Source organism: Primulina huaijiensis, chromosome 3, assembly GCF_012295235.1.
Source record: "Primulina huaijiensis isolate GDHJ02 chromosome 3, ASM1229523v2, whole genome shotgun sequence".
Taxonomy (NCBI): domain Eukaryota; kingdom Viridiplantae; phylum Streptophyta; class Magnoliopsida; order Lamiales; family Gesneriaceae; genus Primulina; species Primulina huaijiensis.
The window spans coordinates 15,775,971-15,790,333 of record NC_133308.1 but is presented as its reverse complement, the minus strand read 5'-3'; the positions used below and the strand labels follow the sequence as shown (position 1 = coordinate 15,790,333).

Below are 14,363 nucleotides of genomic sequence, written 5' to 3'. Positions count from 1 at the left end.
ATTTCAGAATTGAGGATACAAATTTTGCGTGATGCTCATTGCAGTAAGTTCAGTGTACACCCTGGAAGTAAAAAGATGTGCAATGACTTGAAGAAACAATTTTGGTGGAAAAGAATGAAATATGACATAGCAGAATTTGTATCTCGATGTTTGAATTGTCAACAAGTGAAAGCAGAAAGGAAGCGACCAGGAGGTCTTCTGCATAGCCTTAAGGTTCCAGAATGGAAGTGGGACTATATCACCGTGGACTTTGTCACGAAATTGCCGAGGTCATCGAGGGGTTGCGATGCAATTTGGGTTATCGTTGACAGATTAACCAAGTCTTCGTGTTTCAATCCTTATCAGATGACATATAGGCATGATCAAATGGCTAGATTGTACATCAGAGAAGTTTTGCGATTGCATGGTGTGCCTAAGTCCATTGTATCAGCTCGTGATCCTAGATTTTCTTCTCATTTTTGGCAGAGTTTACAAGAGGCCCTTGGTACTCGTTTGCATTTGAGTACAACATATCATTCTCAGACAGACGGACAGCAGAACGTACTATTCAGACATTAGAGGATATGCTAAGAGCTGTAGTGATGGATTTCGGTATTGGTTGGCAGGATTCGTTACCACTTGTCGAGTTTTCTTATAACAACAGTTATCAAGTGAGCATTGGAATGTCACCATTTGAAGCATTATATGGCAGGAAGTGTCGATCTCCTTTGTATTAGGACGATTTATCTGAAGCACCAATTGTAGGACCTGATATGATAAGAGATATGACAGAGAAGGTGAAATTGATTCAGAGTCGTATGCGAGCTGCTCAGGATAGGCAGGCTAAGTATGCGAACATCAGGAGACGACCATTGATTTTTGAAAAAGGTGACAGAGTTTTTCTGAAAATATCTCCTTTCCGTGGTACAGTTAGATTCGGAAAGAATGGTAAATTATCACCGAGATTCATAGGTCCGTATGAACTTTTGGAACCTGTTGGTGATTTGGCTTATAGATTAGCTCTTCCTCCTGCATTATCATGTGTTCATCATGTTTTTCATGTATCCATGTTGAGGAAATATCATCCAGATCCTTCTCATGGACTTCCACCCGATGAAGTTGAGTTAGATCAGAATTTGAGCTACATTGAGAGACCGATTCAAATTCTAGATAGAAAAGATAAGCAACTCAAAAATAAATTTATACCGTTGATTAAAGTACAGTGGAACAGACATGGTGTCGAAGAGGCAACTTTGGAATTAGAAGATAAAATGAGACAAAAATATCCAGAGTTATTCAAATGAAGTACGCTTCTATTCTCGATTTTATTTTCAGTATTGATCATTACAAGTTAGACTTGCAAGAGATGATTGATTTCGAGGACGAAATCTATTTTTAGAGGGAAGGACTTGTAATGCCCGAATTTTGAAAAAAAAAATAAAATTTTGGCAGTAGTTGTGATGGTTTATGGCTTTACGTTATGGTATGAATGGTAATGAATGTTATAGAATGGGATAGATAATGGAGGGGTAGAATCAAAGGTGGAATTTGAGCTAAATAGGTAATGTAAGTGCAGAAACAGTATGAAAAATATGGCAGTAGTTGTGGGTTTTAGCATAATGTTTTGTATATTGATCCATTTGATGTGAGGTTATTTTCATTAGAAAGATAAGACATAAGGCTATAACTTTCTTATTTTGAGTTCTGGTCAATCCATTAGGGAAGACGAGACAAAAATGGCCCGAAGTGTGTCGTGCGTATCGTCGTTCTTACAATGACACATGTTGGGAGATTGAGCATAACTTTTTACTCAAACCTCCAAATTATATGAGGCTAATTGGAGATGCAAGCCAAGATATAGAGCTACAACTTTTTTGTTGACCACTTTTGCAAATTCTGAAGTTAAAAATGCGTTCTTGGCAGAATATGGCTCGCCCCTGCGCCAGATCCCGCGCGATGGCACGCCTGGTGCTGAAACTTTGGGTGTTGGGCAGTATGGTGCGCTACCCTGCGCCAAAACACGCGCCATGGCGCCCAGCACTTGTACAAAAAACGTGTTTTGAGGTTTGGAGGGTATATAATAGATTGGGGAATGATTTTTGTATCATGTCTTCTCATCCTCATTTCTCTCCATCGGTTTAGAGCTAGGGTTCCTCATTTCTCCTTCAATCCAATTTCTTCCAAGACATTAATCTTTGATTGAAGCCTTAATCTTTGCTTGGAGATTTGAAGTTTTTCTCCTCAAGAGTTTAGAAGCAAGGTAAGAAAGCTTATTTCCTTGAGTTAGTGATTGAAGGGAAATCAATGTGTTGTTTTGTTTGAGTGTTGAGGTAAAGTTGTTAATATAATGATTGATGGTATTATTATTGTACGTATTGGTAGTTCGAAAAGAAATGGAATTGAAGACAATGGCAAAGTAAAGGAGCTAACCCTTTAGCACGCATGTCATGTGTTTGATAAAATGATTCAATGAAGTTTTTTTTATGTCATATTACAGTTAAGAAATTTACGGATCTTGATTCGAATCAGTATTGAATTAATTTTGAATTTTGTACAAAAATTGCTCTGTTTTGATAGATGATCAAAGTTCTTGAGTTATAGTAGAATTCAGAGGTTCAAGACTTCTCACATACACATTTCGATCTTTTTTTGGTAATATTGAAAGGTATGTTACGGTCGGTAACATACGAGGTAAAAGTATCATTTTTTATTTTAAATTGAAAATTCTATGGCTCGATGAATTACTTGTGATTTGATGATATTTGTGGCCTTGAGATGAGTTTATTATTATATCGAAATGATGATATTGATTTGCATCATTACATTGCATATTGAGCCACTTGTCGATTCAGATTTGATATGGCGGAGGTCGCCTTGATTTATTGATTTTTGGACGTATGGGGCTATAGTTGAGTTGGCATAGTGTATGCGGAGGTCGCTGCTATGGCCTGAACACTCTCTATAGGCGCACCATAGTCCTGGGATTGTAGAACACAGCAACCCACCTCGAGCGGATAAGTCGATGGATGTACGTGGGGGATTCTCTTTCCTTGGGTACCCTATGACCAGATGATTTACTTGATCTTGAGATTTATTGATAGCCCACAGCTTCTGATCATGCATTGCATTATATTGCATCTTTATGAATTTCATGTGAACTATTTGAAAATTTAATTCTCATATGTTATTGATTTATCATACTGGGTTTATACTCACCGGCATGTCGGCTACCTCTTGTTTTCATGTGCTTGACGGTAGTTGAGGCGAGGCTTGGGATGCCAGAGTCCATCTCCAGGCGAGGAGATACGAATTAGAGTGGGATTCTCGGGTCTTAGGAGCTATTTTATGATGTTGGGATTACTTTGGTTCACTAGTTTATTTTGGCATGTTGAAAATTATATTTCAAACATTTGAGACATTTAAATTATTTTGACGATGTTTATGTGGATTTGTGAGTCACAAATTATGTATTTTACTCAATCATTGGTTTGTTACAATTATAATTATTAGTATTAGATATCGGACCTGGGGCCCCACATTAGGTGGTATCAGAGCATATGATATTTGGGAACATGGTAAATCGAGTTAGTTCGAATTGCTTGATCATGTGATATATTTGCTAGCATTTTCATTGTGCCATACTGTGAAATACATGATTATAATTGAGATATTATGTTATTGAGCTTTATTCGAGATTTTTGAGATTGTTGAGTCTCGAGAGACAAAGATGATTGATACAAGATTGAGATGATTATGATATTGTGATTTTATCTGTGTTTGATCTATTGTATATCAGACATGGCTAATCGAGGTAGATGTCGTGGTAGACATAGACAGAACGTACCAGTGGCACAAGATCAGGGCAGTGCTACTCATACTCAGATGGATATTACTCCAACTCCGATGGAGATACTGTTAGCTAGATTTCAGTCTTTGCATCCACCGATGTTGAAGGGTACAGAGAATGCATTAGAGTGTGAGAACTTGTTGGAGAATATGGATCAGTTATTTGAATCTCTCGAGTATTCAGATGATAGTAGAATTAAATTAGTTGTTCATCAGTTATTGGATGTTGCTAAGAGTTGGTGGATCATGACTAAGAAATCTTTAGAGGGTCGAGGTATGATTGTTACCTGGGATATTTTTAAATCTGAATTTTATCAGCGTTTTTTTCCTACCTCTTACAGGAAAGATAGGGGAGCCGAGTTTGCAAATTTAAAGCAAGGGAATATGAATATTGAGGACTATGTTGCTGTATTCTCGAATTTACTGAGATTTGCTCCTCATGTAGCATCTGATGAAGAAGCTAAGGCCGATCATTTCATAAATGGTCTTAACCCTGATATCTTTACCTTGGTTAATATCGGAAGGCCTAACACTTTTGCTGAGGCTCTTGATCGAGCCAAAGGGGCTGAAACCGAAATCATTAGGCAGAGAGGTTCTCAGATGCAACGACCCCAACAGTTCAGACAGGGTAATAGTAGCGGTAACAGTGGTAATATAAGATAGCTGTTTCGGGCTAGAGGCAAGCAATTTAAGAGGCATGGTAGTAATTTTTCGAGTTCTAGTGGATCGAGACAGTCTGGTTCAGTTCAAATTACTGGTTATTCAGGTCCGATTTGTGGTCAGTGTGGTGGTAGACATTATATCGATCAGTGTAGAGGAGTCTCGGGAGCTTGCCACTTGTGTAACCAAGTGGGACACTATGCTAGAGTGTGTCCTAACCGTGGCAGAGATATATCTCAGAGTGGGGGATCATCAAGACAGACACCTCATCAGAATCGTCAGACCCCTACAGTTCATTCCTACCAGCAATCAAACCGGTCAGATCAGAACAAACAGAGTGGTAGCCATAGGGCAGGACAACCACCTAGACAGCAGGCTCGAGTTTTTGCACTCACTGAGGATGAGGCACATAATGCTCCAGCTAATGTCATTGCAGGTAATTGTCTTCTCTCAGGTTATCCTGCTTATGTTTTGATGGATACTGGTGAATCACATACTTTCATAGCAGAGTACTTTGTCACATTGCATTCATTGCATTCTGTGCCATTATCATCTACATTATCTATTTCTACTCCACTGGGCAAAGTGATGAGGTCAGTTGAAATGATAAGTTGTTGTGAATTTCGTTATGAGGATAATGTAATTGAGATTGATTGCATTGTGTTGGAGATGTCTGATTTTGACTGCATAGTTGGTATTGACATGTTGACAAGATACAGGGCTATTGTAGATTGTTTTCAGAAAATTGTTAAGTTTAGGCCTGATATGACAAATCAATGGACATTCTATGGTAAGGGTTCTCGAGCTAAGATTCCTTTGATATCTGTTTTGTCCATGACTCGTTTGTTGTAGAAAGGAGCAGAATGTTTCTTGGTTTATGCAATTGATATTTCAAGGTCATTACCTAAATTGGCAGATATTCCAATTTTTAGTGAATTTTCAGATGTATTTCCAGATTAAATTCCAGGATTTCCTCCAGTCCGAGAGATTGAGTTCAACATTGAGTTGATGCCAGGTACACATCTTCAATTTTTATTGAATTGAAAATATAATTTTCTGAAATTGATTTAAATAATTATCCCACCAACCTTTAAGTTGGCCAATAAAATGAGATATTTAATTTTCAGAATAAGAATAAATATAAGGTTCATCTATGGCAATTTTACAAAACATAAAAGGAATTACAAAAGATATACCAGAGAAATTAAACAACAGAAGATTTCCCGAAGACAACTTCAGAAACATAAATTCATAAAAAAAATCACCCATGAACGCCTTAAACGCCATCTCTCGGCTAAGCAGGCTGAAGTGCTACAACATAAATTTATGCCTCTTAATTAACTTCGAACCTTGTGTTTACTATTTCCTGGTTCGTCTTCCAACCTTATGTTAAACCATTAACCCTTATATTACATCGAATTCCAAAATTTAAATGAAATCTTTTATCATTTCAATTTAATTCCAAGTTACAAATAAATAAAGATCATGATTTAGTATTGTGATGATTTAACACAAATATTTTAGCCTGTAATTCAGGCTAATATACAGAATATAAAAATTAAAACTGTAAAATAAAAACAGTAAACTTACAAAATTGTAATCAGAATAGAAGTCTTGATTCAATAAGTGGAAGCTTTTATTAAGAAGGGTTGTTTACAAGAGAGGAATAGAGGGGAGCAAACTCAACCGTGTCCTTCTAAGAATACAGAATGGTCCTATAAATAGATGGAAGTGCCGGACATGAAACTCCGGATTCCAACTAAAAATATAAACAGTAAAATGCTTTATTAAAGCAAACAGTAACATGGTTACAAAAGTCAAAAAGTGAATAGTGATATGCCACCCACTTTTGTCATGATATCATGCCACTATGTGAGATTCCACCAACTTGTGCTTTTCCACCGTCTGCAAATATGAATAATTAATAAAGATGAATATCCTAATCATCTTTAATATTATCTTTTAATGAATTTTTTAAAATTTCAAAAATATCATTGATCTGAGAAAATTGAGGAATATCATCCTCTGGATCTTGAGCATCTTGCATTTGCATTAGATTAATAAACTGATTTTCACTTGATTCGGAGGCCATAGACTTGTCAGATTTTGAATCAGAACATCCAATATTTTTGTAGAGGTCTTTTTTCATCTCTTCAATGTAGATTTCTACCATTTTCTCTTTGGAGTAAATTTCTGAATATTTTTGAGTCAAAATTTTAAATGGACTCATTGCATCTTTTTCTTTTTCTTGTTGATGCTGTAGATCTTTCTGATATGAAGAAATTTTTTCTTCCATTTGATGAAGAGTTTCTGAGCCATAAAGCTGTCCAGTTGCTGGATCTTCTCGTAAAAGTTTATCCCAAAATTTAGTAGAGCTAACTCTCCATAGACAAGGGATACCTTCATCAGTATAACCAAATTCTAGCTGCGATCTCCAGATCCATAGGATACCAAATTCCATGAAGAACAGACATAAAGTCTTACCGTCAATCCAATGCTCAGAAAAAGATTTTTTAATGCTTGGTGAAACATTCAACCAAGTATTCATTGGTTTAATAAAAATCTCAGGCAAAATTTTTGCTGATGGACCAAAAATCTTCCACCATATGAAGAACCAATTTGGAACAGGATAATGAAAAACATTTTCACAAATTTTTAGAAACCATGTATGTTTCTTTTTCTCATTTTCATAGAATAGAGTTTTATTAAAACTCTCGACATAATCCCAAAAATTAAATTTGAAACTCATTTTATGAGTATCAGAATAAAATTTTTTTTCAATCAATGGAGATATACCCCATTCTTCAATAGATATTATCTTTTTGATAATGAATTTGGAGAAGTTATAACTTCCTTTTTGTTGAGTATTACTAAAAAAGTGAGTTATATCAACACTTTTTGTTGATAATAGAATATTTTCATAAAATCCTCTTTGTTTATAAGAACCAAATACATATGATGTATTTGTTAAATATCTCTCCATGATAGTCCACGGAGTCTTCTCCAATTGGATATCCTTTTCTTCTATAAGAAGAATTAATTCACGATGTTTGGTCTCTATATAGAGCCAAATCATTATCATCGTCTTTCATGATATTAGCATATGAAGCTGAATATTGAGAATCTTTATTAGATTTCTGCTTTTGTTTAAAAAATTCTTGAAACTCATTGTATAACTCATTATTCTGCTCAGTATTACTGGCTGATGAACTAGATAAGTTCTGGGCTATTAGCCTTTGCTTGCCATGCAAATAAGTTCTGGGCTATTAGCCTTTGCTCTATAAGAGGACTCTCCTCTACCTCGAGAATAATTATCTGTAAAGAAAGACATTAAGATAAATATTCACGAGTTAAAAAATCAGGTAGGTGATTATCTTCACCTTTTTTGTAAATAATTTCTAAATCAAAAGGGGCTAAATGAGCCTGCCATCTTGCAAACATTTGCTTAGATACATCATGTTTAAAATCTTTATTAAACATAAATTTTGCTGATTTGCAATCAGTTTTTATAATAAACTTTTGATTATATAAATCATCTTGAAATTTTAAAATACATCTAACAATAGCTAAGATTTCTTTTGCTACTGTAGAATAATTCTTTTGGGCATTATTCCATTTCCCAGAATAAAAACGAATCAAATATTCTTGTTTAGTTTGGGGATCTTTTTGTTTCAAAATTCCACCAAAACCTATATCAGAAGCATCTGTTTCAACAATTTTATCCCATAAAGGATTAGCTAACATTAAACAAGGAAGATTTTTAACCTTTTCTTTTATAATTTGAACAGCCTTAGTATGCTTATCTGTCCAAGGTAAAGGATTTTTCTTAAGCCTATCATATAAGATAGTAGAATTTTTAGTAAGATTTTGAATATAAGGAGAAATATAATTTAAACTTACTAAAAATCTTTGTAACTGAATTTTATCAGTTATAATATCAGGAAATTTTGATCCAAACTCAATACTTCTTTGGATAGGAATAATTTTCCCTTTTTCAATCATATGTCCTAAAAATCTAATATTAGTTTGAAATAAAATCATTTTAGATTTTGAAATAACAAGACCATTTTGTATAACAATATGTTTAAACATTTCTAAATGTTTAAAATGAGATTCAATATTATTAGAAAATACCAAAATATCATCAATATACAAATTATAAAATTGCTATACTGATAAAATGTAAGGCCCTGTAATTAATTATCCGGTAATTTGGTATAATTAGAATAATTATTGAGTTGCAAATTAAAATAATTATTTATGCCAAATAAATTCAAGAAGTGTGTTAAAAATATGTATTTTAGAATATCGGAGAATTTAACGATATAAAATACATATAGAGTTTAAATAACACACGAGTTCTTAAAATAAGTAAAATCCGGATAAATGGACTCAATTTATTAAATGTTGTGGTCAATTATTACACATATACACCACTTTATTAAATTAAAGAAAAGGGGAAAGAAGCAAACCCATTCCCGTAGCCTTTGTTTTCCTTTTTCTTCACAATCACGTCACCCTCATCACCTTCAAATTGAAGAGGCCATAACTTTACCGTCCGGCGTCGAAATCTCAAACGGTTTGAGGGGTTTTCTTTCTTACTTCAGTAGCTTCATTTTGAACCATGAATCGCCACTTTTGATGCTCGTTTCAGCCCAAATCGAGGGCTGTTCGTGGCTGCTGCTGTTGGCTCGGTTTAGGTGAGATTTAAGTTTAGTTTCTTGGAGATTTGTTCTGTGTTGGAGTGGGTTTTAAGCCTTGTGATTTCTCTGTAACTCCAGCTCGTTTTCTGAATTTTTCCAGCTTGTTTTCTGATTTTTTTTAGCTCGTGAACAGTAACTCCGACGAGTTTCCGGTGGGTTATCACCTCAAGACCGCTAGCGACTAGAGTAAGCTTCGACCTTGTGAGTTCGTAGTTCGAAATTTCAGCTTCTAAGCGTGATAGTAGGCTGCCGAAATTTGGATTTTTACCCGTTTCGATTTAAATTGTTTTCGTCGTTCGAATAGCGTTTTATTGACATATTTATTGGATAATTGTTGTAGGTTCGGTCATTGAAAATCTTCGAGGTATAATTCGGCGAGCCTATTAATTATGTCGAATCATTTTGTATTATATTGAAAGATATTATAGTATGGTTGTTATCGTTGGAATTAGTCTAAGGATTATCGAGTTGATATGGTTGGAATGTAAATAATGATGAGTTGTGGAATTATTCGGCTTATTTTGTTATTCTAGGCTGAGGGAGTTTAGTTGATCATTCTTGAAGATCGTTTTCATGATATAGGTATGTTACAGCTCGGTAACATACGACGGTAAAACATAAATTATGTTTAATTGTCATTCTGTGTTACATGGATCGTGTTTATGACTTGTTGACTGTTGTAAATTGTTAAATGTCTTCTTTGTGGTCTATGTTTATTATTATGACATATTATTGACATTTAGCATAGGACATACAGTTATGACATTCATGTTGAGCCCTATCGTTCTTGTTAGCCATTGTTCATATCCGTTGTTATCTGGCACTGTTGTTTATCTCGGGATCATTGTGTGGCTGATAGGCCTATACACATGAGACCGTAGATGTGATTGAACAATCCCGTGGTTAGTGCAGCCTTTTGAGGTGAGCGCTGGGATTGTGTCATCTGGTTCGTTCTGTTGTGCCATCCTGTTATATCGTATCAGCTGTATGGAGGCCGAGTCAGGGGTATTATTCAGCACAGCTTGGCATACCTCGCATACTTGGCAGGGCGGTTTAGCTGCATGACGATGTAGCTCCCCTGTGTTGTTGCTCGAGCATTATTCCAGTTGTTATCGTACCGTTTGTTGGCTCCTGTTATCCCGATTATTCGTTGAGCCTTTCATGCATTGCATATTACATTTTATAATATGATTATGCATGATTTATGATTATTGTTGTTATTGTTGAACTGTTTCATACCAGAATCCTAACCTCAGTTGTTTACTGGGGGGAGGGGCTACTGTGGTTGCTATTGGGCACCATGGTAGATCTCTCGAGTCGTTTTGCAGCATTAGGCCGGGGTTCCGCCAGTGGAGCTCGGGATTGAGGTTGGATTGCTTGGTTCTGTCAGTGGAGTTTCCCAGTTAGTCTATATGTATGTCTTGAGTTTGTTTCAGTCTTGTATTGTAGTTTATTTGCCGGGGAGATGCCCCGTGTATCTGTAGTGATATTTGGTTGTTTTTGTAATGTTCTGAGTCTACCCTATGATTCTTATGATCTGGTGAGTATTTGGTAAGTTTTAATTTCTGTTTAGTCATGGCCAGTGCGGCTATAGGTTGTTGACTTCGGTTTTTGTTTTTATGACTCTAGTTGGAGTATATTTTGATATAAACTGCTGCTTGAGTTTTTCGGGATGTCCTACTTATGGGAAGGTCATGCCGAAATTTTTCTAGGCTCTGAGGTCCGTTTTAAAGTACTTTTAAACCATTTCCGCTGCAGTTTTAAATCAAACCATTATTGTTTGATCATTAATTGTCGTTAGAGTAAATGGGCCTCACATCTTGGTATCATAGCGTAAACTGGGATACGCTCGAACTAGAGTCTAGGGCACTCGAGTCTTGGCACTAAAATGGTTGTTGCACCTGTGTATGCTACTTGACAGCATGTTTATGTAATTATATGATTTGTTTGCTTCCATTCTAATTGTTTTGGTGTTTTATCGTATAGAATGGAGGGAGGTGGAGAAATTCCTTTTGATGAGATTCCTCTAGCTCGAGGTTGTGGACGTGGTAGACCTCGTGTCTATGTTGTTGATGATACTTTTGTTGAGCAAGCGGCTGATCATCTAAACCAGCTTAGGATGGATTAGTTAGTTGCGCGTTTCCATTCTATGCATCCACCTCGATTTAGTGGTTCTGAGGGAGCTGAGAAAGCAGAACTATGGATTTCTGAGATTGAGGAATTGTTTGATTTGATCGAGTATCCTTCAGAGCGTCGATTGAGATTAGCTGTGCATCAGTTGAAAGATCGTGCCAAAATGTGGTGGTCTACTACATTGATGACTTTAGATGCTCAGAGGATTGTTTCATCATGGGATATATTCAAGCTGAAGTTTAAGGAAAGTTATTGTCCTCCATCATTTTACAGTTCTAAGGCTTTAGAGTTTCATAACCTGAAACAAGGCGATATGTCAGTTGTGGAGTATGCGGATACTTTTTATGCTATGCTGAGATATGCTCCTCATGTTGCTGCGAGTCAAGTTGCTGTCGTCGAAAGTTTCATTGAAGGATTGAACGATCATCTGCACCCTTTTGTTTCTACCGGTAAGCCACTGAATTATCTTGAAGCAGTGGAAATAGCAAAAAAGGCTGAAGCTAGTCTTAAGCGGAGTGGCAATCAAGTGACTACCCAACATCATCATTCGGGAAGGCAACAGTTCAATCAATCTGGTTCTGCATCTCTTCGTCCACGTGGGAAGCAGTTTAAGAAGCCTGGTTCTATTTCTTCGAGTTCAGGGAGTTCAGGGAACCGTGGTGGATATCGTTATAGTGGACCTTACTGTGATCACTGTGGAGGCAAGCATTCTAGTACTCAGTGTGTTGGAGTTCAAGGGGTTTGTAATAACTGTGGTCGGCCGGGTCATTTTGCCAGAGTTTGTCCCAGTAAGACGGGGAAATCAACCCAGGCAGGTAGTGGAGCTCAAAGTAATAGAATTCCAGTAGCGTCCCATTCTTCCCATCATCCTAGTCGCCCTTCGCATCAGAGTAGAGGGCAAGGTGGTCAACAGAATAAGTCATCTGTTCATGTAGTTGCCTTGACTGTGGATGAGGCTCAGGCAACTCCAGGTACTGTCATTACCGGTAACTGTACTTTATGTGGTTTTATAGCATGAGTGTTATTTGATAGCGGAGCTTCTCATTCCTTTGTTTCTCATGCATTCGTTGTTTCGCATGATCTTTGCACCACTAGTATGAATTCCAATCTATCTGTTGCTACTCCAATGGGCAAAATGATTATCACTGATAATGTGTTGTTCAATGCGGTTTTGTTTCACGATGAATATGTTCTGTATCTGAATCTCATAGTCCTACCTATGCATGACTTTGATTGTATTGTTGTTATGGATGTTTTGACTGCAAATCGTGCCACTGTTGACTGTTATTGAGGAATAGTTCGTTTCAGGCCTATCTTTGCTCCTAAATGGAATTTCTATGGCCGTGGTTCTCAAGTCAAGATTCCTCTAGTTTCTGCCATTGAAATGTATCGATTGTTAGATTCTGGTCATGAAGGTTTTCTGGTTTATGCTGTTGATCTATCGCAAGATGAGCCACATATTTCTAATATTCATGTAGTCCGTGAGTTTCCTGATGTGTTTCCAGAAGAGATTCCGGGTTTCCACCAGAACGAGAAGTTGAGTTTAGTATCGAATTAATGCCAGGAACTGAACCCATATCTCGAGCACCATATCGTTTAGCTCCTGATGAGCTAAAAGAACTGAAAGAACAATTACAAGATTTGTTGAGTAAAGGTTATATTCGTCCGAGTTCTTCACCGTGGGGTGCATCGATTCTATTTGTCAAGAAGAAAGACGGTACGATGCGGATGTGTATTGATTATCGGCAACTGAATAAGTTTACTGTCAAGAATAAATATCCACTCCCTAGGATTGATGACTTATTTGATCAGTTGCAAGGTACTTCAATGTTTTCTAAGATTGATCTCCGTTCTGGGTATCATCAAGTGCGAGTCAGACAAGAAGATGTGCCGAAAACAGCTTTTTGCACGAGATACGACACTTTGAATTTTTGGTTATGCCTTTTGGTTTGATCAATGCTCCTGCTGTGTTTATGGACTTGATGAATCGAGTATTTCGTAAATATCTCGATCGTTTGTGATTGTATTCATCGATGATATTCTTGTTTATTCCAAGTCCGAAGAAGAGCATGCCAAACACTTGAGGATAGTTCTTCGAATTCTTCAAAAGAAGCAGTTGTACGCCAAGCTATCCAAGTGTGAGTTTGGGTTAGATAGAGTTGTGTTTCTGGTCCATGTCATATCTCAACATGGTATTTCTGTTGATCCAAGTAAAGTGGAGGCAGTTCTGAACGGGGCACGACCGACCAATGTGCCAGAGATTCGTAGTTTCATGGGTTTAGTTGGTTATTACAGGAGATTTATCGAAAAATTTTCAAAGATTGCTAGACCTATCACTCAACTGACTCAGAAAAATCAGAGATTCATTTGGTCTGATGAATGTGAATCAAGTTTTGTCGAGTTGAAGAAGAGATTGACTTCTGCACCAGTTCTTACCATTTCAAGTGGTTCTGGAGGATTCGTTGTTTGTACCGACGCATCAAATCGAGGACTAGGTTGTGTACTGATGCAGCATGGGAGAGTGGTGGCCTATGGTTGTCGTCAGTTGAAACCACATGAGTCTAAGTATCATGTTCATGACTTGGAATTGGCTGCTATCGTTTTTTCTTTCTATTTTTGGAGGCATTATTTGTTTGGGGAGCAATTTGTAATCTATTCTGATCACAAACGTTTGAAGTATCTGTTCTCTCAGTCAGATCTGAATATGAGACAGAGACGTTGACTGGATCTTTTAAAATATTATGATTGTGAGATCCAGTATCATCCGGGAAAAGTGAATGTCATTGCCGATGCTTTGAGTCGTAAGATTGTTGATGTTAATTTATTCTCGATTCATGTTTCTAAGTTACGAGAGGATATTTGCACTTCTGGGTTGGATTTTCAAATCCAAGGTAATGCTGTTTGTGTATCTCAGATTTCTGTTGAGCCAGAGTTGATTCAAATTGTAAAGTCAGCTTAGAAAACTGATGATCGAATTCTGAAATCTTATAAGTTAGTATCTCAAGGACACCAATCTGGTTTCTCAATTCACTCAGATGATTC

General features: G+C 36.7%; 1 protein-coding gene across 1 annotated transcript; it reads left to right on the top strand.

The window, feature by feature from the left end:
• The first annotated feature begins 8,673 nt into the window (after positions 1-8,673).
• On the top strand, positions 8,674-12,339 carry LOC140974595 (uncharacterized). The gene is made up of 5 exons (XM_073438157.1): positions 8,674-9,185; positions 9,311-9,389; positions 9,529-9,552; positions 9,722-9,770; positions 10,496-12,339. The coding sequence occupies exon 5, from the start codon at positions 11,338-11,340 to the stop codon at positions 12,337-12,339; it is 1,002 nt and encodes a 333-aa protein (XP_073294258.1). The 5' UTR covers positions 8,674-9,185; positions 9,311-9,389; positions 9,529-9,552; positions 9,722-9,770; positions 10,496-11,337.
• Positions 12,340-14,363: the final 2,024 nt, after the last annotated feature.